This window comes from Dromiciops gliroides, chromosome 1 (genome assembly GCF_019393635.1).
Source record: "Dromiciops gliroides isolate mDroGli1 chromosome 1, mDroGli1.pri, whole genome shotgun sequence".
Lineage (NCBI taxonomy): Eukaryota > Metazoa > Chordata > Mammalia > Microbiotheria > Microbiotheriidae > Dromiciops > Dromiciops gliroides.
The window spans coordinates 319,448,646-319,476,358 of NC_057861.1; the positions used below are offsets into that span (position 1 = coordinate 319,448,646).

Below are 27,713 nucleotides of genomic sequence, written 5' to 3' on the forward strand. Positions count from 1 at the left end.
TAGCTTGGATAGGGTCCTAATGCTTGTTAGGGGAAAGCGGGTCATACTGGTTTCCTTTCCAGCTTTATATGCTACTGTCCTTTAGTGCTAAACCTGCAGGCAGGAAGACTTAGATTCCAATCCTGCCTCAGGACATTTATTAGCTGTGTGACCATGGGCATGTCATGTTACCTCTTTGTCTAAATTTTCTTATCTGTAAAGTGGGGATAATGGTACCTGTATCACTTACTCCAGAGGGGTGTCATAAGGATCAAATGAAATCATGTATATGAAATGCTTCACAAACTGTTAAGCACTATCCAATTGCCCTATGTTGTTCTTTTTATTTAATTATTAATTTATTTATTTTTGTTGTTTTTTTTTTCCAGGGCAATGAGACTTAAGTGACTTGCCCAGGGTCACACAGCTAGTAAGTGTCAAGTGTCTGAGGCCACATTTGAACTCAGGTCCTCCTGAATCCAGGGCCAGTGCTTTATCCAACCCTATGTTGTTCTTATCTGTACATTAAAAAAATTAAATGGTATTTTATTTTTTCAAATTACATATGAAGATAATTTTTCAACATTTGGGTTTTTTTAATCAGATTTTGAGTTCCAAATTTTTCTCCCTCCCCAAGATGGCAAGCAATCTGATAGAGGTTAACATGTACAAGCATGTAAAACATATTTCTTCTATACATTTCTTTTTTTTTTTTTTTGGTGAGGCAATTGGGGTTAAGTGACTTGCCCAGGGTCACACAGCTAGTAAGTGTCAAGTGTCCGAGGCCGGATTTGAACTCAGGTCCTCCTGAATCCAGGGCCGGTGCTTTATCCACTGCGCCACCTAGCCGCCCCTCATACATTTCTTAATTGTACAATAGTATCATTGTCAGTTCACCTTTCTCCTCTTAAAATACTTTGGTGAATTCTAGACATTCTTCCTAGCCACTCACACCTTCCATCATAATGAGATATTCCTCTTCTTATTTCTGTTAGGAAAGGTGAGACTCTCCTCTCTCTCCTCTCTCTCTCTCTCTCTCTCTCTCATGTGTGTGTGTGTGTGTGTGTGTGAGTGAGAGAGAGAGAGAAAGAGAGTTTCCCCTTCTGCTTTGAAGTACTCAACAATGCAACATCTAGAACTATAGATGAGGAAAAACCCCCATCCCAGGGAAGAGGCCACTTCCCCTACTTCCATATAAGTAAGCAGGGGATTTGTCATAACCTGGGGTCAGACAGGATGTTGTGAATGGTTTTTCATTTCATTAGTGTGTGGAGGCTGGTAGAGACCATGCTTACTCATATTCAGGGGCAGATTCTTCTGGCCATTTTCCTATATAATTTCTCTCTCTGGCTACCAATCTTTTGGTTATTTATTCCACTGCTAAATGGAAAATGGTGCTGGGAAGTGAGGTTTGGAGATCACAGGTGGGTTTAAATGATCACCACCCACACTCCTAATGTGAGGAGTGCCTTGCATTTATACTCTTCAAACTATTTTGCTATCCATTATCTCATTTTACAATATAAATAGCTTACATTTTTTTTGTTGTTTTTTAATCAGGTAGTACAAGTATTATTATTTCTCATTTTACAGATCAGAAAACTCAGTTTCCAAAAAGGTTAAGGGGCTTGAACTCAGATATTCCTGACTCCAGGTCTGGCATTTTATACAATCTACTACCTTATTTGTATCCCCATTTTGCAGTTGAGGAAACTGAGGTAGACAAAGGTTACATGACTTGTCCAGGGACATGTGCAAGATATGTGGCATATAGAGTACCAGGCCGAGAGTCATTTTCTTTGTCAAGAAAATCCCCAATGGAGTCACAAAGAGTCAGACAACTGAAAAACAACTGAACAACAAATTCATACATAAAGATACCCTCAGGTTACATATTAATTTTGTTTTAAAATGTATTATCTAAATTTTATTGTATTTTTATTTGTTAAATATCTCCCGGGGGCAGCTAAATGGTGCAGTGGTTAAAGCACCTGCCTTGGATTCAGGAGTACCTGAGTTCAAATCCGACCTCAGATACTTGACACTTACTAGCTGTGTGACCCTGGGCAAGTCACTTAACCCCCATTGCCTGCAAAACAAAAACAAAAACAAAACAAATAAATATCTCTCAATTACATTTTAATCTGGTTCCTGTGCATTTGAGAGTGTTGTGTCAGGCAGGGTTTGTTTGTTTTTTTGTAAGGCAACTGGTGTTAAGTGACTTGCCTAGGGTCACACAGCTAGTGTTAAGTGTCTGAGGCCGCATTTGAACTCAGGTCCTCCTGACTCCAGGGCCAGTGCTCTATCCACTGTGCCACCTAGCTGCCCCTGGTAAGGTTGTTTTGACAAGTCTGGACTATAAAAGATCTCTAAGGCACCTTCTGGCTCAAAATCCTATGGTCCTATTAGTCCTGACTCTGCCATTATTTAGCTGTGTGAATTTAGGCAGGTCATTGGATGCACTCAGGTGCTTCTGCTTCTCTAAAATGGTGATGATGATTTTTGTCCAACCTAATTCCTTACGGTGGTTATGGGTATCAAAAGGCAGAATGCTTGACCAAGTATAAAGACTTATCTATATTTAAAGGATTACCGAATAACTTTATTTCAAGAGTTGGAGCAGCACCTCAGAGGTCATTTAGCCCAGCCTCTACACGAATAGGCATCTCTTCTACAACATTGCCAACAAATGGTTAGCCAGACCCTGCTAGAAGACCACCAGTGACCAGAGCTCATTACCTGGTAGCACTTAGAACTCTGATTACACAGCAGGTGCTTAGAACTGTGGGATCCTCTGTGAGAACTACTCATTCCTTTCTCCTTTCTAGGTACTCATGAAACACTATAAACACTAAACAGGTTGTGTTTATATGATGCCTTTTTTTTTTTTTTTTTTTTGCGGGGCAATGGGGGTTAAGTGACTTGCCCAGGGTCACACAGCTAGTAAGTGTCAAGTGTCTGAGGCTGGATTTGAACTCAGGTACTCCTGAATCCAGGGCCGGTGCTTTATCCACTGCTCCACCTAGCCGCCCCCCTATATGATGCCTTTTTGAAGAGTCCAGTATCCACCAATAAAATATGCCTTGGGCATCTGAACTCAGTCAAGCATGAAATATTCAGTTAGTCCCCATAGTTTCTTCTTCAAAGGTCTGGACCTTGTAGGCAGTTAGCGTCCTTAAATACAATTGCTGTCAAATGGGAGAATTCAGTTTGTCTGGAGTGACCTACATCTGGCTTATCAAACAGGAATATGGTATATTTATTAAAAACAATCAATGCAACACTGGTTCAAATATGTAGATGTGAGATTTGAAAAATGAGCTTTCTGTTAGGCTTGGTCTTGGTCAAGCCTACACTGAGCTATTGGGACAATTGAATGAAATCCATCTTTCATGCATCCAGCTGTAAGTCTAGTTGAAACCTAGTTGTCTGAAACATAACCAAGGAGCCATTCCTTACCTGCTGGCAAGAAACTCATTCCCTGAAAAACACCTAAGAAGAAAGCCTTTGAGTACTGAGTTTGTAATCCTAAGACCATGACAGAAACTTCCTAAGTCTACTATAGATTCCTTGAATATGTATATTAAACACCATCACACTTGAAAAATATGGAAGTTTGAGGTGGGACATTGGAATATACAAATAGACTTCATCAATCCAGCCCCCATTCCCCAAGCAAAAAGTTGTTCTCTCTATTATATGGACATTGTCCATAAATTAGATAATGCCCATTGATAATCAACAATTTGGCAATTAAGCTTGTGATGAAGGTAACTGTTCTCAACCTAAATTGAATTATTTTCATTAGTGGGAAAATGATTTGTTTTTAATATGGCAGATGCTAAAATGTCAATGTATTTACCCTTTTGCTCTTGAGTTAAATCTCAGACCATCAGACCTTAGAATGGAAAGGGACCTCAGAAATGATCAGGCCAGTCTGTATCTGATCAGAGACTCTACCTACAACATTCCCAGTAATTTAGTCTCTGCTCGAAGTGATGTCCCATGATGAAGAATTTCCAACCTAAGGCAGCCCATTCTACTTTTGAACAGCTCTAATTGTTAGGAAATTTTTCTTTACTTTCAGCTGAAATATGTCCCTCTTTAATTTCTGTCCATTACTCAGAGTTCTGTCCAAGCAAAACAAGTCTCATCCCCGTTCCAGATGAGAGCTCTTTAAGTAGTTTAAAAAAGCAATCATGTCCCCACTAAGTCTCCTTTTCTCTGGACTAAATAGCTTCAGTTCTTTGGACAGCTTCTTAAATTGCATGCTTTCAATTTCTTTCACCACACTGATCTCCTTTTCTCTGGACATAGTCCAGCTTATCAATATCCTTCCTATAATAAGGCTCCTCGAATTGAAGACAATACTCTAGATATGGCACTATAGTAAGGTTGTCACCGCTTTCATTGTGGACTCCATGCTTCTATAAATACAATCCAAAGTAGCATTAACTTTTTAAGGTACCACAACAACCTGGTGGATAATATTGAGTTTGCAGCCCACTAAAATTCCCAGGTCTTCTTTAATGGTTATTTTCTCAAAAAATAAACATTGGATATGTTGAGCATTGAGGAGAATAAAGAATCGATAAATAAATTATTAGGAACATCAGAAAAGGTGTAATCTAATATTTTGCTTATTTTTGCAGGTCATTAACCTGGATCTAAGGGCTTATAGGTAAAAATTCAAATAATGTTGACCTTTTTTTATTGGTTAATGTCAAACTAATTTTTTTTGGGGGGGAAGTCAGCAGTTCCATGTTTAATGTTAATACTTAATATTTAAAATATTTTCCCTATTTAAAACAAGTCCTGTCATGGATTACTATTATATAAATTACCTGGATAATATTGACATTGGCTCAGCTGCCCATTAATTCAGATCTGTTGGCTTCAAGGTCAGTCTCAAAGTCTAAGTTCATTAATGTCTTTCTAGTAATGTGGTTTTATTACTTTTAAGTGCATATGGAGCACTGAACTAGTCTGTGAATCACAATAGTCACTGACTTGGTTGATTGGATAGAGAAGAATCCTTTGCAATTAATTAGCATGTTTTATGACCAGAGATACTATCAAAGTATTTGAAAATAATTTGTTCTTTTAAGTAGGTTGTGTTTACACTATTTTATTTGCTTGGAAAAACATTTCTTCACAGATAGCAGCATGTAAAAATTCTGCCTCCTCTGAATTGTTATAAAGGCCTATTTACTGGGGATGTCCAGATAATAAAGCCTGACGCCAAATTTCTGGTCTTTCACGTTCAGAGACTCCTGAACTGCTGAAGGGAGACGTCTAATTTCAAAAAGAAGGGTTTGGGGTTGGTTTTAAACTCCTTTGCCTTGAAGATTTTTTCCTCACCACTTCTGTGAGTTTGAGATTACTTTTGAGTTGAATAGATGGGTTAATTCTAAAAGCTGCAGTGAGTATCTCACAGGCACCGATAAATATCTTTAGAGGAATCAAGCACGAACACAGCTGGCACGTGACTCGAGAGAATGGAGAGATTTCGGAGTCAGGGCTTCAGAAGCACCAGTGCCCAGGATGTGGATGAAAATATTGGGAGACAGTTCGGAACTTAGAATGTAACAAAAAAAATTAAATTAAAAAATATATATCGGGCAGGTGGTTCATTCGCGCTGCATTTCTTTTTTTTTCTCTCTCTCTCACTCCCAAGGACTTAGAGGTTAAAAAAAAATCTTTCTGATTACTTTTTCATAGCTTTCCAGAGCTCGTGGTGAGTCCGTAGTAGTTTGGTAGGTAAGACAAGGTCCCGATCTTTTGAACTACAACCAGCACTTCAATAGGAGCTGGAGTTTGGGGGCCCTGGGGGAAGGTGGGGAAACCTATAAGCCCTTTTTTCTGAAATAGTTTGGAAGGCTAGCAGGGGAGATCTGCCCACCAGCCAGTGGCAGGGGGAACCCGGCCAGTGATAAATCAGCCTGCAGAAGCCAAGTGCTCTCTCCCTGTCCTTGAAGAGCAGCCCAGTTGACCTTGCTCCTGCTTACTCCCGAGAAATCACCAGGAAAGCCGAGAAAACCAAGAGTGTGGTGACTAAACACCCTTCCTGCCGCATGCAAATGCAGCCAGGCTGGGAGCTGGGCTCCACTCCTCCCCGCCTCTCAATCGGGCTTTTCATTCCCTGATTCAACCAGCATTTTCTGCTCTTCCCTCCCTCCCCCACCTACAAACAGCTTTTCATGAACCAGATTGCCACTGTTCTTTTCCCCTCCTTCTCCCTTCCCCCGTCCCCTCCTCCCCTTTCTCGTCCCCTCCTCTTTTCCCTGCAGGACTGAATCAAAATCTTCCTGATCACTACCTACTTGTTCGATCATAGCACATCCCGGTCACGTCTCTCGGCGAGCCCTGACTGCCAGCATCATTGAGCAGAAGCAAAGGAGGGCAGAGGACATTGGGGAGCTGGAGAAGGGGGTGGGAGCCCCAGGCCTTCTCATTGGCTGCTCCCCTCTACTTGATGTGCTGTCTCTCCGATCTGGGCATCTGGAATCTCGCTATGGAATGGAAATAGGGAGCTTGTCCGGTGAGAGGGGCAGAGGGAGGGAGGTGGAAGGCTGAGGGTCGGCGCGGCCCCGGTGAACCCAGGACGGCGTTGCACCTCGGACTCCCCGGCACGGATGGTTTTGGATGACACCCACGTTCAAGGTGCTTAGAAAGTTTACCCCACCGAGAGTGCCGTGCTTCGCCTGACAGCCCCAGGGAGCGAGGAGGAGGAGGAGGAGGAGGAGGGCTGCAAGATGGGGCATCGGGTCCTGGGCTGCCTCGGCCAGGGGCTGGAGGTACGGGCGCTTGCCCCCTGCCAGTGAGAGCTGGGCCCCCGGGTTCGCGGCGCTGAGCCCTTGCCGAACTCAGCCGCCTGCCCCATCTCCCCGGGCCAGGATGGGCTACGCCGACCCCTCGGCCAACCGGGATTTGCTGGGGAATCGAACTTTGTTCTTCATCTTCATCTGCGCCTTTGCCGTGGTGACCTTGCTGCAACAGATCCTATATGGCCGAAACTACATCAGGAGGTCAGAAAGTCGAACGCGGGGCTGAGGCTGATCAGGGCTGGGGCTGGGGGACGGGCCGAGGAGTCAGCTGGAGTTCACCCTCCCGTAGCTGCTCCGGGGGTGGGGGCTCATTTGTGTCTGCCTTTTAAAATTGATGTGTGCCGCTTCCCTCCTCCCCTTTTTGACAGGGGGTACAGAGCAACATTAAGTTTCCGTGGCAGCCCAGATAAATGCAGCTCTCTGAGAAGCCAGGGGTCACGGATGAGTGAGGACCCAAAGCCCATGTGTACTTTGGGTCTCCCGTCATACGGGAGAACAATAAAGATTCACGACCTGCCTGCGTCTCCCTAGAGCGAGAGCCTTGAATGCCAACACCAATTTTAGCTGATTAGAAACCCATTTGAATGTTAGGGGTCAATGGCAAGGGTGGAAATTGAGAACTCTGGCCTCGGTTTCAGGGATCTTCACTTCCTACTTGACTCTAGAGTAACTTCTGGAGGTTCCCTTGGAGGAGGTGTGGGTCAGATCCCAGGGGAGCTTCTTGTTCAGTGAACTTGACCAATGTTCAACTTGGGGCGCTTGATAAAATGAGGTTTGCATAGTCGAGGGGTGCTGAGGATGGGGAGGAGGGAATCCAAGAGTGATGCTGAATTTATATTTTACCTGTCATTGGATTTTGTCATATATTTTTAAAAGTCCACAGCTTAATCTGTTCTGGAACAGTGGAAAGAGCACGCTGGAGTCAGAGGTTCTGGGTTCAAATCCTACCTTTGATTCTAGTGATACTGGCAAGTCATTTAACCTCCCTGGGCCTCAGTTTCCTTACCTGTAAAATGAGGGGCTTGTATTAGATGGATGCCAAGGTCCTTTCCAGCCTTAGAACTATACTCCTACCCTTAGATGGGTTTTTGTCATGAGCCAGAGAAGATGCAGTGAGAACTGTGAGCCCCTCTTTCTCACAACAAATACTCTTGACATGAACAGAAATATCCTCAGAAAGTATGACCTGGAAAATCTATGGGAAAATGACCACTTATACATTTACTTGTTCTTCTTCTTTCTGTCTTTGCTTCTCTGAGGGGTGGAAACAGCTTCTGTTTATTTCTGCCTGCTAACATCCAGAGCTTGCACCAGGGTAGTCCCAAGCTGAAGTTACTATCAGGGAGCAAATATATCTTGGTCCTCAACTCAGCCACCTTTTCCCAGGCTGCTAGACCTGCTTCTTCCGGCACCCACCCACCCCAAGCTTACTCCCCTTGTTTGATTCCTCTGTGCTCCCCTTTCCCTTTATATTTAAACATCCCCTTCTTACTTTTCTGATGAGACAGCTAGCCTTCCCTCCCACTTGTCCATATATTCCCCCTCCTCCCCACCTCCAACTCCCCTCCCTCATCCCAAGAAGTCTGCACTAGTTGATGTCGCTACTGGTGGAGGGAGGAGGGCATTTAAAGTACTCCAAACTAAGCAGCAATTGATCATTTTAAAATTAGATCTCTCAGCTTGGGAAATCACAGGTACCTTGGAAAAAAAGATGAGAGAATTTAGAGCTGAGAGGAACTTTAAAGATTCAGGCTAACCTCTTCATTTCACAGTTGAGAAAACAGATCCAGAGAGATAAAATTCCTTTCCCAAGGTGTTGTAGATGGTAAGTAGAAGAGCTAGGACTCAAACCTAGGTCAGATGTGCCTGTTCAGTGTGTCTAGATCTCTGCTTAGCCCTCAGGAGGTGACGACTTTCAAGAGTATTTTCTTTCCCTTGGGAGTCAGCAGCTGATCAGACCTGCATCAGACTAGTGGTTTGCAAGGACAATTCAACCTAGAACCTGGGAGATTGTTGGAAACCTTATCACAGCTCTTGTGTTACTGCTCTCACCTCTGGCTGAGTCCTCACTCTCTCCTCCCCCCAAGGACAGCCAGGTTCTCAGAAATTCCAACCAATTTTTCTGGGTTTCTTCTCACTGTTTCTTTCCCAAGCCATAGGTTTTGATTGTTTGTGTTCCTCCCTGCTCCGCCCCCCTCCCCCAGGGTCAATTGTCTCCCTGTGGTCCATCTTCTTGGAGAGGACATCTATCAATAAGGCCTCAGGGCTCAAGCCTGTCACATCCTTATCTACTAGTCACGTTGTTCTGTTGGAGCTAGGGGATGGATTTGTGGGGGAGGAGTGAGAGAGAAAGTAGGCAGTATCCCCGACAAGTTTCTGTGATGTGATATTGGAGCAGAGTAGGGGACATAGGGCTCTACACAGAAGCAAACCAAACTCATCATTGCTTACTATTGCTTGGCTTCATTGGGTCAGGATGACCTCATCTTAAAGAGGTAGTAGCCCCCAGTAGCAGGGTGTATGTACCCTGATGCCTGCCTTGACCCTTTAAATCATTCTTGTTCCCATTCCTGGACCTTCTTACAGTGCCCTAAGACAATTGAAACAGTCATGTACTGAGAATGTACTATGTGCCCAGTTCTGGGTCTTGGGTATGTGTATATACATATACACATACATATACATACACATACACGTACACACACATATAGTTAGACATTAACCCTTTGGTCAAGGAGCTTATCCTGCCTGGGAGACAAGTCACACACACATGAAACAATTAAAAATAATTCAGTGCTATATGGTATAGCGTAACATCAATTAGATACCTACAGTGGACAGAGCACTAGGTTAGGTGAGGTACAAAGTTTAGATGAGTTCTTAGCAACTCATGAGGGACTTAAAATAGTCTAGGGGGGAGATAAAACTCTAATCCACAAGTAATTGTATATACGATATTATGAGATAAATGCATTTGAGAGTTAGAAGTAAAAAAAAAAAAAGAGAAAGAGTTAGAAGTCCAAGTTCAGGAGGAGAGGTTATTACTGACCAGGCTAAGCTTTCTGGGAAGTACTGACTACATGAAGGAACTCAGAAGTCACTGGGCAGAATCTTTGGAATGAGAAAACTTTATCTAGTCAGATAAAGGAAGAAGATTGTTCTAAGTTCTCAGCTTTGTGAAATCACAGGTACCTTGGAAGAGAAAACCATGGGCAGGAAATGAGGTTGGATAGCTTGAACAAAGGCGGGGACAGAAATAAGTATGAGATATGTGGGCCAGTGAAATGAGGAGGCCTCCACATCTGAGGCAAAGTCTGTTTGCTAGAATTTATAGGAAGATAAAGCTGGAAATATTGGGTAGGGTAGAGGGTCTTGAAAACAAGGGAGAGGAGTTTGGGCATGATGTAGTTGTCAGTCGGGAGCCATTTTGGTTTCTTGAGTGGAAGAATGACACGAGGAAATCACTGTTTTAGGATGTCTAGGGGTGTGTGTGTGTGTGTGTGTGTGTGTGGTGTATAACAACAATCTAATTCAGGCGTCTCAAAGCCTTAGTTCTTAGTTCACTTCAGTCCCCTTTGGAAATTTCTAGGGTTAGTGTCTTTCCCTCTCAAATCCATTCTCAACATGAGTGCCAAAGTGATATATATATTCCTTAGGTATGAGTCTGACCATGTCACTTTCCTGCTTAAGAAGGTCCAGTGGCTCCCTATTGCCTCTCAGATAAAAATGTGAAATACTCCTTTTATCAATTACAAATACCTTTCCAGATTTATTATACATTAGTCTCCTTCACTCACTCTACTGCCCAGTCAAACTGTTTTACTTGTTTGGAATTTTACATTTCATTTCTTTTCTTCATGTCTCTGCCCAGGCAGTAAGTCCTCCCTGCGTGGAAATGCACTCTTTCCTCACCTCTGCTTCTTAGAATTGCTAACTTCATTTAAAGTTCAGTTTAAGGGTCATTTCCTGAATGAAGCATTTTCTGATCCTCTCAGCAGCTAGTGACATTTCTCTGCCCTCCCTGTGCCCCCATTACCTTGTAGTTACTTCATATAGACCTATTTTTAAAAAAAAAATCATGCTGTTTCCCCTAATAGTTTTATTTTTGTTTTTGTATCCCCAGTGCTTAGAAGAGTATTTGCTACATTGTAGGCACTTAATAAATGCCTATTATCTGACTGATTGGTTGATTTTTTAAGCTTGAGCTAGTTTGGTGTTATACTTAATAGTTTTAAAGTTCCAAGATCTCAGGGCCATTTGTTTAAAGAAATGAGTGCAAGTTTAATGACAAAGTTAGACCTATGGAGAGTGGGGGATGTTAAACCCAATTCTGCCTGCTTCTAAACTTCTTCCATTGTTGTAAATTAGGCAACAATATCAGCTCTTTCAGGAATAATGTGCTGAAATCACCATGACCATCCATGACTCTCAAGCATACTCGATTGACTAAAAGGGAAATGACCAAGAGGGTGTGAACAGTTAGCCCAACCACTGGAGAAACCAATTAGGGCATGCTCTGTCCTATGTATGGATGAAGAGAAACTTCCCCCTTCTCCTCCTCCTCCTGATCCTCCCTGACCTATATACATAGATAGCACTTTACTGATTACAAAGTATCTTTACACACATTCTTTTATTTTCTCCTCCCAATGATGGTAGGTAATATTGATATTATTATTATTCCCATTTTGCACATGGGAAAACTGAAGCTAGTGAAGTAACCTGTCCACAGTCTTACAGTTAGTGACAGAGCTAGTATTTACACATAGATTTTCTACACCAAATCTTGATCCTTTCTACTATATTGCAAATGCATCTTTGGCGTAGCTAGGTGGTGCAGTGGTTAGTGCCAGATCTGCAGTCAGGAAAGCTGAGTTCCAATCCAGCTTCAGATACTAGCTGTGGGATCCTAGGCAAGTTACTTAACCCCTGCAGTTTCCTCATCTGCAAAATGGGGATAATGAAAGCACCTGCCTCCAAAAGTTTGTTGTAAGGACCAATTGAGATGACAATTGTAAAGTGCAATGACATTATAATTATAAAGTACACGGTGCCTGACTCATCGTAAGCACTGTATGTTAGTTTTTATTTTTCTTATTATCTTGATGTAGAAAGACCCCCAATAATATTTAGAGTACTTCATTACTTAATTATTGAGAGGCATCCCCACCAAGCAAATCTGGGAAGGTCATCTTGGGCATCCCCAGCCTCCTCTCTTTCTGCCCTCTTTAAACCCTTTCCTTTTTTTAAGGCATTCTCACCCTTCCCAGTTCAGAATATCTTTTCAGCCAGTAGGATAATGGCATTCACACTGAGATGTCAGTGACTTTATATATTGCTCTTTCCAGAGGTATTGCATTTTAAAAGATGTGCTTGGAAAAGGCAATCGAGCTAAGGGAGTGTATTTTCTCATGGAGAAATCTCAGCTACTTGCCCCAGCTGGGTTCCACTAACTCTGCCCACTGAGTTTTTCTCAGTTCCCATCCTCCTTGATGTCTTTGAAGCATTTGATCTTATTCCCCACTCCTTTTTCCAGGGTAAGCTCTCTTCCATTTGCTTCTATGATACTTTAATTTTTGCTTTAACTATGCTCTCTCCTCTCCTCAATTCCCTTTGTTGGTTCTTCATTCTCTTCTAATCACTCATATGTGATTACTTTCTAAGGTTCTATCCTCTTCTCTTTTCTCTCACACTTGTTTGGTGGGTTCAACCAGTGCTGTGTGTTCAATACTCATGGCTATATAGATGATTCTCAAATTTATATGCCCACCTCCCTGAGCTCTCGACCCACTCCCCTGAACTCCACTTCCCCATCTCCAACTGCCTGCTGGCCATCTCCACTTGGATGTCCAGGTGATCCATCAAACTTATTCTATCCAAAGTTGAACTTATAATTAGTGGTGTAGGGGGATAGAGTACTGGACTTGGAGTCAGAATGATCTGAACTCAAATCCTGCCTCAGGCATTTAGTATGTGTGAGTTGGGGCAAGTCACTTAACAGCTCTGAACCTCGGTTTCCTCATCTGTAAAACGAAGGGTTTAAATTGGGTGCCTCTAAGGTACCTTCTTGCTCTAAATCTGTGCTCTGGTGATTTTTACACTGAACCTTTTCTTCCTTCCAAATTCCAAATTTGGTTGTTGGCCACACTATCCCCCTAATCACCCAGACTCAAGACTTCAGAATCATCTCCTAGAATGTCCCCTCTCCTCCTCTCAGTCTATTTACATCCTCTCATTTTTTTCCCTGGAAAAAATCAATATTTGTTGCCTTCCTCCACTTTTTCTCACTTCCCAGCTTTTTGCAATCTGGATTTTGATGTCATCACTCAGCTGAAATTGTCTCAGACACCTGTGACCCTGGCAACAATAAAGACTAAATTGCAGAGGAGGCATCTTCTACACGGGCTAGCTAGGTGCCACAGTGGATAAAGTGTTGGCTCTGGCGTTCGGAGGACCTGAGTTCAAATCCAGATTCAGATACTTACTACCTGGGGGTAGCTAAGTGGTACAGTGGATAAAGCACTGGCCCTGGATTCAGGAGGACCTGAGTTCAAATCTGACCACAGACACTTGACACTTACTAGCCGTGTGACCCTGGGCAAGTCACTTAACCCCAATTGCCTCACCAAAAAAACCAAAAAAACAACAACAGATACTTATTAGCTGTGTGACTGTGGGCAAATCATTTAACCATGTTCGCCTCAGTTTTCTTATCTGGAAAGTGAGCTGGAGAAGGAAATGGCAAATGGCTTCCGTATCTTTGTCAAGAAAACCCAAATGGGGTCACAAGGAGTCAGACATGACTGAACAACATGTCCCTATACAAAGGAGATGTCAGGGCCAGTCCAAAATAGAATATATATGTTTCTTCTCTCCTTTGGAATGTAAGCTGAGAGAGGGTAAGTCCAGTGTCATACAGCTAGTAAAGTGTCTGAGGTAGTTTTGTGGATACCTAAGAAAGGGTTGGAAGAGAACTTCTGGACACAAAAACCTGCTTGCCAGTGATGATAACCTGACCATCAGGGTCTTCTTGACCCCAACTCAAGTGCTCTATCCACTACCAACCTATTTTTATTAACTGCCTACTTTGTGTCTTACCCTGTCTTCAAGAATTTTTAGGGAGGCAAGTTATAGGTAGATTAAGACAAGTATGTGCAACAATTAGAGAGCAATACAAAATTGAATTAAACAGATTATAATGTTTCTTTAAATTTTTTTTTATTAGTGAGGTAATTTGGGGTTAAGTGACTTGCCCAGGGTCACACAGCTAGTAAGTGTTAAATGTCTGAACTCAGGTACTCCTGGATCCAGGGCTGGTGCTCTATCCACCGCACCACCTAGCTGCCCCTGATTGTAATGTTTCTTAAGTTAGTACTTTAAGCATTAACAGAGGCTTGCCTTACAACAACCTGGTAGTCAGTATAAGTGACACTATGTCTATTTTACAGATGAGGAAACTGAGGCACAAAGAGGTTTCAAATTGAAATCTTCTCTCTCTAAGACTAGTGCTCATTCCATTGCACCACTACTCTGCTGACTTGCCCTTTTGATTAAGTGAGAGGGTGAATGGTACAGGTTAGAGTAGTTATGGAAAATTTCCTGGAAAAAGTAGGCCTTGAAAGGTGAGTGGATAGCTTAGAGGAGGGGGAAGAAGAGCTGGTGGAATAGCGTAAGGAGAAGTGGGGCTGTGGGAATGAATACAGCACATTTGGGGACTGTGAGGAGACTGGTTGAGGAGACATGGCAAATTTTAGGAACTAGTTGGATTGTTAGTTAGATAGGAGGAGAAAGGACATTCCAGGAAGGTATATAGTATAAACCAAAGCCTACTGGTGGGAACGGCATACTCAGGGGACAATGAGGCTGGCCCAAGAGGAGCAGAATGTGTTGGGGAAAAGGGGAGATGAGGATGGATAGATTGGGTAGAGACAGAGAATAAAAGGCCTTTAAAGTCCTGCAGAGGGATCCGGACTTGATATGGAAATTCTTAAGCAGAGAATAATCTGGAGGAAGTGATGCTTTGAAATGAATGGAATATACTGGCTGGATGGGGGGATAGAATCTTGGGGTGGAAAGGCTGTTCACAAAGCTGCTTTCAGGAGTGAAAGAAAGAGGGGCTGGAGTTGCTGTATTTTACTTAGTTACTGTGTGGCTTATTAGATAGAACACCTGTCTAGGAGTCACTAGCCCTGGATTGCAGTCCTATAGCTACCACTTAAAACTTGCCAAGGGACCATGGGAAAGTCATCTTACCTCTGGGGTCTCAGTTTTCTCTTTTCCATTTTGAGACGATTACATCAGAGGTGTCAAATGTGGGCCCCAAAACAACACTCCCAAGGATAGCCCTAGCTGGATTAAAATGTGGTTGGACGATAGTTAACAAAATAAATAAAAATATAATTAAATATAGGTAGCATCACTTTTTTTGGGGGGTGGGAGTGGGGCAATGAGGGTTAAGTGGTTTGCCCAGGGTCATACAGTTAGTAAGTGTCAAGTGTCTGAGGCCGGATTTGAACTCCAGTCCTCCTGAATTCAGGGCCCATTCTTTACTGCATCACCTAGCTGCCCCAGCATCACATTTTACAATTAAGTCAATATTTGGCCCGTAGGGATCCTTATGTATGGAATAGTGACCCCCTTTTCTATTTAATTTTGATACTATTAGATTAGACTGTCTTTAAGTTTCCTTGTTGCTGTAATATCAAATGCTCAATTCTTAAAATATAACTGCAATTCAAAATTGCTTGAGGCTAACGCTTGGCTACTTCTCTCTGAAGGGGATCAAAAATGTCCCAAGAAGCTAAAACAGAGAAATAACCACATAGTAAATAAGAAGTTATGGTTCCCTAATTCAGTGGGGGTGCCTTTGGGATTGGAGGATAGGAGCATGAAACCCTATATATACCCTTACCTGGATCAGGGGCCTTAGGTCATTACAGTCAGCTTGTTCCCTTTGAGCTGCGTGTCTGAGGCAGAGGTAGTTTGGTAGAAAGTGTATGGGTCTTGTAGTCAAAAGTCTTTGGTTTTCAGGGGCAGCTAGGTGGCACAATGGATAGAGCACCGGCCCTAGATTCAGGAGGACCTGAGTTCAAATCCAATCTCAGACACTTGACACTTACTAGCTGTGTGACCCTGGGCAAGTCACTTAACCCCAATTGCCCTGCCCCCCCCCAAAAAAAAGTTTTAAAAAAAAGTCTTTGGTTTTAATTCATCCTCTGATGCTCTCTGAGCCTCAGTTCCTTCATCCGTAAAATGTGAATGTCAGTACCTATGTAATAAAATTGCTTTAAAGTTAGTCCTTTATAAACTTTAAAGAGCTTTCCTCAATGTAGTCCTATAATGTAGACAATATATTATTATCTCCATTTTCTTCTAATAGATGAGAAACCTAAAGAACAGAGATATTAAGTGATTTACCCAAGGTCATAAATAAGCCAGCCACTAAATTTAATATGCTCCCTCCCCACACCCGGCTCTGTTGCCAGTATCATCCAACAGCCCAGATCCTCTACAAGGTCCTCAACTTTCACTTTGGGTCAGCATAGACTAGTGGGTTTCAAACTTTTTGGTCTCCAGACCCCTTTTATTCTTTTTTGTTTGTTTGTTTTGTTTTGTTTTTCTGGGGCAATGAGGGTTAAGTGACTTGCCCAGGGTTACACAGCTAGTAAGTGTCACGTGTCTGAGGCCATATTTGAACTCATGTCCTCCTGAATCTAGGGCCAGTGTTTTATCCACTGCACCACCGAGCTGCCCCTCCTTTATATTCTTAAGAATTTTTGAGGACTACCCTCTTCCCCCCTACCAAGATGTAGGTTTTATCTATAAATATTTAATGGATTAGAAAGGAAAAATAGCATTATTATGAAAATAGTTCTGACTTCATGGATCCCCTGAAAGGGTCTTGGAGAACTTAAGAGTCCCCAGAACTTCTGGGAGAGACAAATGGGCTTTCTGGTCTCTCCTTTATTATTATATATTATTACTATCATCACTTCTCTTTTCTCCCCCTCCCCACATACATATATACATATATACATACAAACACATATATACATATACATATATACATATACACACATGTATGTGTGTATACACACACACACACACACATATAAAACACTTACACACCCAGAAGCAGAACCACATTGGTTTACTAGTTTTCAAATGAAAATAATGGAAAATGGGGAAACAAAGAAAAAAGACAAGAGTATCAGTTATACTGTTAACTCTGTTAACATTGAATGAATGATTTGGAAAGGACCTCAAAGATCACTTTATTCTGACTATGAGCCCCATATAATATCCCCAACAAGAGGTCATCCATCCTCTTCTTGAAGACCCCCAGTGAGGGAGAACCTACTACTTTCCAGGGCAACACATTCCACTTTTGTACAACCCTGATCGTTAGAACATTTTCCCTTCATAACACTGCCTCTCTGACTTCCTTTTAAAAAATTGTGAATCTTATTTTTTTATTTTACATTACCTAAATTTCTCGTAGTATTCTTCTTCCTCCTCCTTCCCAGAGAGCCATTTTCATATAACAAAGACTTTTTTTTTTAAGAAAAAAGACGAAATAAGAGGGGAAAAACAAGCAAAATGGATCAATACAGAGAGTTTCAAAATATATCCAATGTCCTATACTAATGGACCTCCACCTCTGCAAAGCAGTGAAGTAAGGTGTCTTCTCACATTTCTTTTTTGGGATCATTGGTGTTCATTATAATGCTGCAATATTCATTTTTGATTGTCCTGTGGTTGTTTTTTTCACTTACATTGTTGTAGTTATTGTAAATATTGTTTCTTGGTTCTATATACTTCACTCTACATCAGTTCATGTAAGTTTTTCTATTCTCTGTAGTCATTATATTTGTAATTTCTTGTATCACAGTAACATTCCATTATATTCATGCACCACAATTTGATTAGCCATCACTCAATTGATGTTTACATCCACTTTGTTTCCAGTTCTTTGCTACCACAAAATAACAGTGCTTCTGGATCTGCCTCTTGGGTGAAGCAGATCCCCTTTCCATATTAACAGTCCTTAGAATTGACTTGAAGGCACTGTTATGTTCCCCCAAAGTCTTCTATTCTCTGGGTTAAACATCACCATTTCCTTCAATTGAGGCTTGCAGGGTTTCTCCTCTAACCCTCTCACTATGTCAGTTACTTTCTTCCGGATGTTCTCCAGCTTGATTAAGTCTTTTCTTAATCTGCAGTTCCCAGAACTGAATGAAGTACTCCAGCTGTGTCCTGACAAAGGGAGAATATAGTAGGACTGTTCGCTCCCTCCTTCTGGACTCTGCATGTCACTACAACCTAGAAAGGCGTGAGCTATTTTCATTGTCATACTGCCGATTGGACTTCACAGAGACCATTTCTTTAGCTGTTCCTGCTTCATTCTGTCATTGCAAAGTTGAATTTTTAGATATGAATGTAGAACTGCAAAATTGTCCCTATTAATTTCATTCTCCTTGATTCAATTCATCATTCTAGTCCATTTTTTCATATCTGAACTCTGACTTCCTATGTGGTTAGCAATCTCACCTGTCTTTGTGTCAGCCGGGGATCTGATAAGAGTGCCATTTCTTCTTTCACCAAAGTCACAGATAAAAATGATGATCAGCACAGGACCACTGACATGTCTCTAAGTCTACTAGAAACTTTCCTCAAATTCGACAGGCTCCCATTAGTGACTACTCTTGGGGTCTAGTTATTCAACCAGTTCCAAATCCATCAGACTGGGCAATCTCTAGCTTAAATCTCTTCCCCTTACTCCCAAACATGGCGGAAGAGACTTTGTCAAATGCTTTTCTGCAGTATAAGTATATTAATCCTATAACCATGCTGTCTTATGCTGGCCTACTTCATTTTATAAGTGATGACAAATCATTCCTTTGATGATGTATTCTAATATTTCACCAGGAATAGGAATCTAACTTGGGTTTAAAGTTTGCAGGCTCTATCTACCCTTTTGTAAAAATTGGGAAAACTTCTGCCTTCCTTCAGCCTTGTGCAGCCTCATTCTCCACCATGTTTCTTTTTTTAAATTTTTTTGTTTGTTTTGTTTTTAGTGAGGCAATTGGGGTTAAGTGACTTGCCCAGGGTCACACAGCTAGTAGGTATTAAGTGTCTGAGGCTGTATTTGAACTCAGGTACTCCTGATTCCAGGGCCGGTGCTCTATCCACTGCGCCACCTAGCTGCCCCCACCATGTTTCTTTTTTAATTAATTTTTTGGTTACATTTGAAGTTTTTTGCTACAGTTTCAAGTTCTGAACTGTCTCCCTTCCTCCCTCTCCACCTCACACTAGAGAAGACCACCATTTGACACAGATACACATATACACATATGTAAAACTATACGATGCATACTTCTGTTTTTAGTTCTTTCTTGGCAGATGGATAGCATCTTCCTTCAAGGGTCCTTTTTAGTTGATTTGAATATTTATAATACTCAGAATAACTTAATCCTTCACAGTTGTTCTCTGAAGAATATTGTTGTTACTGTATACAATATTTGCTTGGTACTGCTCATTTCACTCTTCATTATTTCATGCAAATTTTTCCATGTTTTTTTCCCTCAAATCAACCAGCTCACTGTTTCATTTTTATTTTTATTTTTGTTTTTTTTTGTGGGGTAGTAAGGGTTAAGTGACTTGCCCAGGGTCACACAGCTAGTAAGTGTCAAGTGTCTGAGACTGGATTTGAACTCAGGTACTCCTGAATCCAGGGACAGTGCACCACCTAGCTGCCCCCCAGCTCACTATTTTTTATACCACAGTAATATTCCATCACAATAATATACCACAACTTGTTTAGCTGTTCCCCAACTGATGGGCATCTCTTCAATTTCCAGTTCTTTGCCACCACAAAGAGAGCTGCTATAAATATTTTAGAACATATAGGTTCTTTTCCTTTTTCCCTGATCACCTTGGGAAACAGACCTAATAGTGGTACTTCTGGGTTAAAAGGTTTTAAAAACAGTTAAAAAAAATAGGTATAACAGTTTTATAACTCTTTGGGCATCTCCAATGATCTTTCAAAGATCATTGATAGAAATTTAGCAATAATGTATGTCAGTCCTTTCAGAACCCTATCTCATAGTTCTTTTAGGTCTGGTCAGTTGTGCTCCTTGAGGGCAATTAGATGCTACTTGACCATTTCCTTCCTTTTTCTTGGATCTCCATTCAATACTAACCATTTCTGTCCTTTCCTTTTTGGCCCAAAGACCATTCTCCTTGGAAGAGAAATATGATTTACTATTTCAAATAGATCTCTAATCTCACTGAGGGTGGTGGGTACTATTTCAAGTGGTGCAGATCCCAGCCTATTCACATTCTCTCATCCTATGTGACTATTGTTTATGACCTCCTGTAAAGTCTAGAATGCCCAACAGGTTGAGGGATGTTCCTTTAGGTCTCAACATTATATGGGTACCAGTATAGCACATTGGCCATGCATCTTATTCATCTGTTACCTCTTTTTTTTTTTTTTTTAGTGAGGCATTTGGGGTTAAGTGACTTGCCCAGGGTCACACAGCTAGTAAGTGTTAAGTGTCTGAGTTTAGATTTGAACTCAAGTCCTCCTGACTCCAGGGCCCTATCCACTGCGCCACCTAGCTGCCCCTCATCTGTTACCTCTTGATCTTACACGATTGGTCTATCTCTTTGATATTAATAGTATAACAGTATTCTTTGTTATTGATAGTATATTAATACTCTTTGCTTCTTCATTCATGTATTTTGTTCTTAGTGACATTTTTCCGGTGATTTATGTATACTATGCATCTCTTTATTGCCTTTTAGGTGACCCACATTTTTTGATTCTTTGAAGATTGTGGTACTTCACGACTCACAGCTGTAAAACGTCACTGGAAGACCCTTGGTGGTAATAGTTTTTGTTTCAGGGAGAAGGCTAGGGTTCTGGAAAGTGCTTCATGGTTTTCCAAGAACACAAAGTGTTGCTTGTCTTCCTTTTGAATTCTAGGCCCATGTTATTGTCCTGAAGTATCTAAGAGTCATATATTGATAGACTAGCTCTATGATTTGTCCATCCAACTTGAGGTGTTCTTCATCCACTTAGTTTTTCTTGTGTGGATATTAGAAATCTTAGGTGACTGTGAATTTCATTATAGAGGCTTTTCAGTGTTCCAGGTCTTGCTGCACTTGGCACAGTGTCACCCACTAACAGGAGCTTTTAGAGGACCCATCAAGTATAGGGAGTCTGATCTCTATTTGACCTCTTTGTTGGTATCATGGACCCTTTTCTTTTCTCCCTTTCTACTACTAACCAGCTCCTAGGGGTTCAATTGTCATCTCTATGCTGATGATTCTCAGATCTACTTATGCAGCTCTAACATCCAACCTCCAGATTCTTATTTCCTACTGCGGATTAGACTTTTCTGGCTGTTTTCTGATTAGATTTTTCAAACTGGATGCCCTATAGGCATCTTAAGCTTAACATGTCCAAAACTGAACTTACCACTTTTCCCCTCAAATTCTTGCCTTTCCAAACTTCCCTAATACTGTTGGGGGTACCACCATGCTCCTAGCCACCTAGCCTCACAATCTATATGCCATTCTTGCCTCTTCATTTTCTCACACAACTTATATCCATTCTTTTGCCAAGTCCTATTGACTTTACCTTCATACCATCTCTCACATATGGCCCCTTTTCTCATCTGACACTGCCACCATCTTGGTGCAAGCCCCCCTCATTTTACACCTAGACTATTGCCATGGTCTACTGGTTGTTCTTTTTGCCCCACCCCAGTGTATCCTTCATTCAGATGTCAAATTCATCTTCCTAAAGCATAGATTTGATTGCCACTGCCCATCAACTGCAGTGCCTCAAGGAGCTCACAATCTAAGGGGGAAACAACATGCAAATAGCTACCTCTTTTGCCTTTGTATTCCTGGCTCTTACCATAGTTCCTGGCTAATGCTAGATACTTAATAAATAAATGCCTATTGAATTACTGACTCCTTTTAGAACAGTGACACATGTCTCTTTGTTTTATTCTTCATTTGATATTAATGATCAAAGATCATTGAACAAAATTAGTTCTGTTGTTTTGATTTTTAAGGAATCTTGTATGATCTTAACATTTATGGGAAGGAGAAGAGAGTCTTTAAGACTACATTTTTGTTAAAAAAAATCAAGTGCTTTTGGGGGTGAAGGTGGCTATTATATATCATTGCGATTATATTATTTGTTATATATCATATGTTACACATATTATATTACATATATGATATATTATATATCTTGTATTATTATATTAAACATTTTAATGATTTTTTCAGAAACATTTTAGAAATTTTTTTTAACAGAAAATTTTTTTTTCTCACTCCAAGGTCCCTCCACCTATTAAAAGAAAGAAAGAAAAATAAATTTTTTGTAATAAATATTCATAGTCAAGCAAAACAGATTCTCCCATTGGCCATGTCCAAAAATATATGTCTCATTTTATACCTTGAATCAATCATCTCTTGGTCAGGAGTTGGATAGCATGCTTCATCTGGGGTTCTCCGGAATCATGGTTCTATTAAATCTTTCAAAGTTGTTTTCCTTTATAACACTTTTGTTGTTGTAAAAATTGTTCTTCTGGTTTTGCTTACTTCTCTCTGCATCAGTTCATACAAGTATTCCCAGGTTTCTTTGAAATCCTCCCTTTCATCATTTCTTATGGCACAACAGTATTCCATTAGATTCATATGCAATTATTTGTTCAGCAATCAACTAAATGCTTATTTATCTTGTCCCGGCAACTGACCATAGTTTGTACTCTTGAAAACAGTTCAGCAGAAACTTTTATTCAGGAACACAAAATTCTTTAAGAAAGAAATGTCCCTGATCAGAGCTTAAAGGAAATTTTTTTGAAAAAAAAATTTATTTATTTAAGGAAAACAAGTAATTCTCTCTGCATTCACCTGACAGGCATACTGATCTGCATTTACTCTAGTTGTGTAACTTTATCATTTAGCCTATTAGTCTAGCAGTGAGGACCAGGGCCAGGGTGAGGAGGGTTTGTGTACTTGTTCCAAGAGATATGTATGACTCCTCTTTTTGGGTAGAATGGAGGCCAGCTTCTAAGATGGCATTTACTTATGTTAGAAAAGAGAGAAGAAATGGTCTTTCTCTTTGCTTCTAGGACAGTCACAAACAATAGACACAGTGGTACAGTGGATAGAGTGCCAGGCCTGGAGGCAGGAAGACGTGAGTTCAATCTGGCCTCAGACACTTAGTAGCTGTATTTCTTTGAGCCAGTCACTTAATGCTGTTTGCCCTCAGTTTCCTCATCTGTAAAATGAGAATAATAATAATAATAAAGCACCTACCTCTTAGGGTTGTTGTGAGGATCAAATGAGATTATAATGGAAAGCACTTAGCACCGTGCCTGACATGTAGTAAGCACTATATAAATGTTGTTGTTGTAGTAGGGTTTGTTTTTTTCAGTCATGACAGACTCTTCATGACCCTATTTAGGGTTTTCTTGGCAAATATCCTGGAACAGTTTGCCATTTCCTTCTCCAGATCATTTTACAGATGAGGAAATGGAGGCAGAGTTAAGTGACTTGCCCAGGGTCACACAGCTAGCAAGTGTCTGAGGCTGGATTTGAACTCAGGAAGATGAGTCTTTCTGACTCCAGGTTTGGTGTCCTATCCACTGAGTCACCTAGCTCCCCTTATACAAACGTTATCTATTATTATCATTAAACTCAACAAATATTTATAGCTTACTGTATTTTAGGCACCATTCTAGGAGGTGAGAATACAAAGACAAAAAGGAAGAGTCCTGGCTCTCAAGTACTTAACATTCTCCTGGGGGGATGCAGCCCGTAGACAAAAGCATATGCAAAATAATGCAAAACAATTGAGAGGGAGTGAGAGGGAGAGGGAGAGGGAGAAGGGAGGAGAAGGAGGAGGGAGAGGGAGAGGGAGAGGGAGAGGGAAAGGGAAAGGGTGTTTCAATCACTATGAAGTGGCACCTGAAATGTGTCAGGAAGGAAGCGAGTGAGTAAGCAAGAGATGCCAAGATGTGGAGGTGAGTCAGGGCATCACAGATATGGGGGAAAAAGTCTGCACAAAGGTATGAAGTTGGGAAGTAGACTGTCCTGTAGGGAAGCAACTGGTAGGCCAGTTTAACTAGAATGGAGAGTACAGGAAGGTGAGATATAGGAAATAAGACTGGTAAGTTAAGTGGGAGCTGGATTGTGGAGGGAAACAGTTTTAATAACATAATTTACTTTCCCCTCATTTTTATTCTTCTCATTTGGTGTTGATTTGGGTCTTTGTTCTAGAAAGTCAATGGTATAGTTAACTGATTTGAAAATGAGAAGCAGCTGGGTGGTGCTGTGGATAGAGCCAAAATGATCTGAGTTCCGATTTAGTCTTAGACACATACTAGCTGTGTGACTCTGGGCAAGCCACTTAACTTTGATTGCCTCCAAAAACAAATTAAAAAATGAAAATGACTCCCAAAGAATTCATTAGTCTTTTTAAAAAAATAAGATATAGTTTGTCTGACCTTTGTTATATTATCTGCTACTCATCACACCCTGTGCTTCCTGAAGAATACTTCAGTATTAGTGTTTGGTAGAAGTGACACTTCCGGGGGCAGCTAGGTGGTACAGTGGATAAAGCACTGGCCTTGCGTTCAGGAGGACCTGAGTTCAAATCCAGCCTCAGATACAACACTTACTAGCTTTGTGATCCTGGGCAAGTCACTTAACCCTCATTGTCCTGCAAATAAAAAAAAAAGTGACACTTCTATGTAGTCTACAAGCTTCTGACCTTTTTAATTTCTTCTACTGAGCCGTATTTTCCAACATATTTTTCTACCACTCTCCCCATGCCCAACTTTTTTTGGGTGGGGCAATGAGGGTTAAGTGACTTACCCAGGGTCACACAGCTAGTGTCAAGTGTCTGAGGTCAGATTTGAACTCAGGTCCTCCTGAATCCAGGGCTGGTGCTTTATCCACTGTTCTACCTGGCTGCCCCGCCCCCCATGTCCATTTTTACAAAGAAATCACTGAAAATCAAATTATATCATGAATTAATTCAGAGTATCTTGTTGAATTCTTCATAGACTTTTTCTTCCTCCCCATCCCCTACAACAGATTATAGTATCTAAACTGGATTTATCATTATGGTGGTCTTTTTGCATCTGCTTATCATGAGCAGGACAAGGGGTGGGGTGGGGAAGTTCATCAAATACCCTATTCAATTATTGTTATCAGTGCTTTTGGGTGCACTATGAAACCAGTTTTTTAATTTGACAGTCCAAGGAGAAGTCGGGAGCCATTCTTCTGCTTATCTGTGATTTCTTTATAACGGGTTTCACTTAGAGTGAGAGTGTTAGTATTTATGATTCAGTTCCTCAGGGGTCCTTAATCTTCTGTGTCCTGGACCCCTTTGCAATCCTGGTGAAGTCCTCTGACCCCCCCTTTTTTTTTTCATGGGAAAAAATATTTATGTGGAATTTTTAATCCAGATTAAAATTCAATTGCTTTAACTTGACCATAAAGTTGAACAAAAACCATCTTCTGAGACACACATTCTAATAAATGTATCAATAGTACTTATATTCAACCAAGTGTCAGTTATTCAATTCAAAATTGTTAGTAACAATTTTTCTACTCAACAGGCATCTATAGTGGTTTGTCCCAATTACATTTTTGAAACATGGCCTTAGGAGAACCAAACCAAACCGAACCAAACCAAACTTAAATAAAAACAAAGATAAAAATACTTTGATGTTAAAATAAAGAAAAATATAGTCCTTGGCAGATGTTAGGTCAAAAACATCTGTGAATGTCGGAAGTAAAGGAAAACTGAAGTACACCTTCAGCACAAAGCACATTTTTAAAAAAAGTAAAACTGATTCTGTGGGATATTTTGTCCACAAATTACCAGCTTTAAAAAAATATTGCTTTATCACACTCCAAAACATAAAATTTGGCTGTAAGAACTGAAGATTTCATTAAAAGATTAAAGTAACCATATTTATTGCATCTTTAGATTGTATTTTAAAACAGTAAATTAATAGTACACAACAGGCTTCACTTTTTTCTCCCAAAGTATTTAAGGTGGAGGAACTTTATGGTTGCAAAAAACCCAAAGACATTATAACAAAGTGTAGACTGGTGTGCTTTTCAAAGGGGGCCGAAATAAGCAACTGCCACCTTTGTGCTCTGACATATTTGAATTAGTGGGTAGGTGAACACTAAATCCATTTATTTTGAATTTGTCTACAATAAATGAAATAAAAACACTGCCCTGTACAAATCACTCTCAGCAGTGAGTACAACAGCAAAAAAAAAATTATCATACAATTTATACATACTAAAATATTTTCCTTTTTTACCTCTAGAAATAATGCAGAACAGAACCTAATCAATATAAGGACTTAATCTGGAAGAATTCAAATTAAAACAGGAAAAAGCCAATTAAGACAGAAACAAAGATTCATGGTAAGGCTAGATTAGTAAATGCAATCTGAGTAGTGAAACATGCTAAAATTGTATCCTTGGGTTTTTGACTATTGACCAAATCTTTAAATTAACATGACTCAAGAAATGTTGGAAGCAGAGCAAGATAATTGGGAATCCTGTCATTTCTTTTATCTTTCTGTTACCCAACTTATACAATGCGCAAAGTGCTACGCAACACTACAAAAACACATTTACATCAACACTGAAGACCTGGGGAAATGAAATTCCAACAATTTTATTTGTTAATGAGCTGTATTTTCTAAATTTTTGTTTGATTTTTTTTCCTGTTTTCATACAGTATTGAAAACAAAACGCGGCACATTCACATTTTCCCGAGGAACTGTAGAGATGATCTCTACAGGGAAAAGCCTGAAGCTCGATCAATTGATGTTGAAAACTCTCAAAGGGAGTAAAGGCTTGATCTGAATGGTCTGACCCCTTTTCTTAGAGTAAAATACCTAGGATTGCAAACAAAACCAATTATGCTGAAAAACAATGATCATTTTAAAAAGTTCATGGATGGAAGGTTAAGAGCTCCTGCTTGGTAATATGTTGATTTGTTGGTCTTTGAAGAAGGCTCTTTTATTTAGAGTGCTGACACGATAATGGTCTAGATAGTGATTCTTAGCATCGTCTGCTCCTTTCTCTGGCTTTCTGCCACTGTCATGGCAGAAGGCCTTGGAGCTGCATACACCTGAAGGCTATTCTAGAAGAGTAATAATAATAGCCAGCATTTATATAGCGATTTGTAAAGAACTTTACAAATATTATTTCATTTGATCCTCACAACTACTCCAGGAGGTAGGTGCCATTATCCCCATTTTCCAGAGAGGAAAACTGAGACATTCAGAGGTTAAGTGATTCTCCCTCTATCCACTATACCACCTAGTAGCCTTTCCCTATGACTAGCTTAAACTTTCTATATATATTGTTATTCTCTTTAGAATGTGAGCTTCTTGAGAATAGGGGAGAATAGTCTTTTCTATTTATGTTCTGAGGGCTTAGTACAGTGCTTTGCATATAATAAGTGCTTAATCAATGCTTATTCATTTGTTCTTGTTTGTTTCATGAATTGCCATGGCCAAAGAAGGCTTTACCTAGTGGCCATCCTATTGGTTAAGAACCTCTTCACACTTCCGTAGGTTAGACTTGGGATAGTAGACATAATCAGTCCCTGAAATGACACTTAAAATCTTTCCAGAATGATACACTCTGAAACTTGTACCCCAATGGAATAGCCTTGGAAAATCCGGAATTGCTTTCATGCTGCATTGGAGGCAGCATTTTTTATGACGGTTGGAATGGATAACAGAAGCAAAGCCAGAATAAAGTAGTTATCATCCTCGTACTATCTACACAGAGCCCCAGCAGTGCTCTCCCTTCTTTGTTGCTCTTCTTGATCCCAAC

The 27,713-nt window shown here is 40.6% G+C and overlaps 1 protein-coding gene across 4 annotated transcripts in view; it reads left to right on the forward strand.

Annotated features, from left to right (window-relative positions):
- Positions 1-5,607: 5,607 nt before the first annotated feature.
- Positions 5,608-27,713, forward strand: part of ST8SIA5 (ST8 alpha-N-acetyl-neuraminide alpha-2,8-sialyltransferase 5) — a 142,880-nt gene continuing 120,774 nt past the window's right edge. Inside the window, exons 1-2 of one of the 4 annotated variants that reach the window (XM_043979208.1) lie at positions 5,608-5,739; positions 6,270-7,007. In XM_043979208.1, coding sequence (XP_043835143.1) covers positions 6,877-7,007 — 131 coding nt within the window. In that variant the 5' untranslated portion in view covers positions 5,608-5,739; positions 6,270-6,876. Of the gene's footprint in view, positions 5,740-6,156; positions 7,008-27,713 lie in introns of those variants that run through there. The other 3 variants (XM_043979209.1, XM_043979210.1, XM_043979211.1) reach the window with 3 other exon arrangements.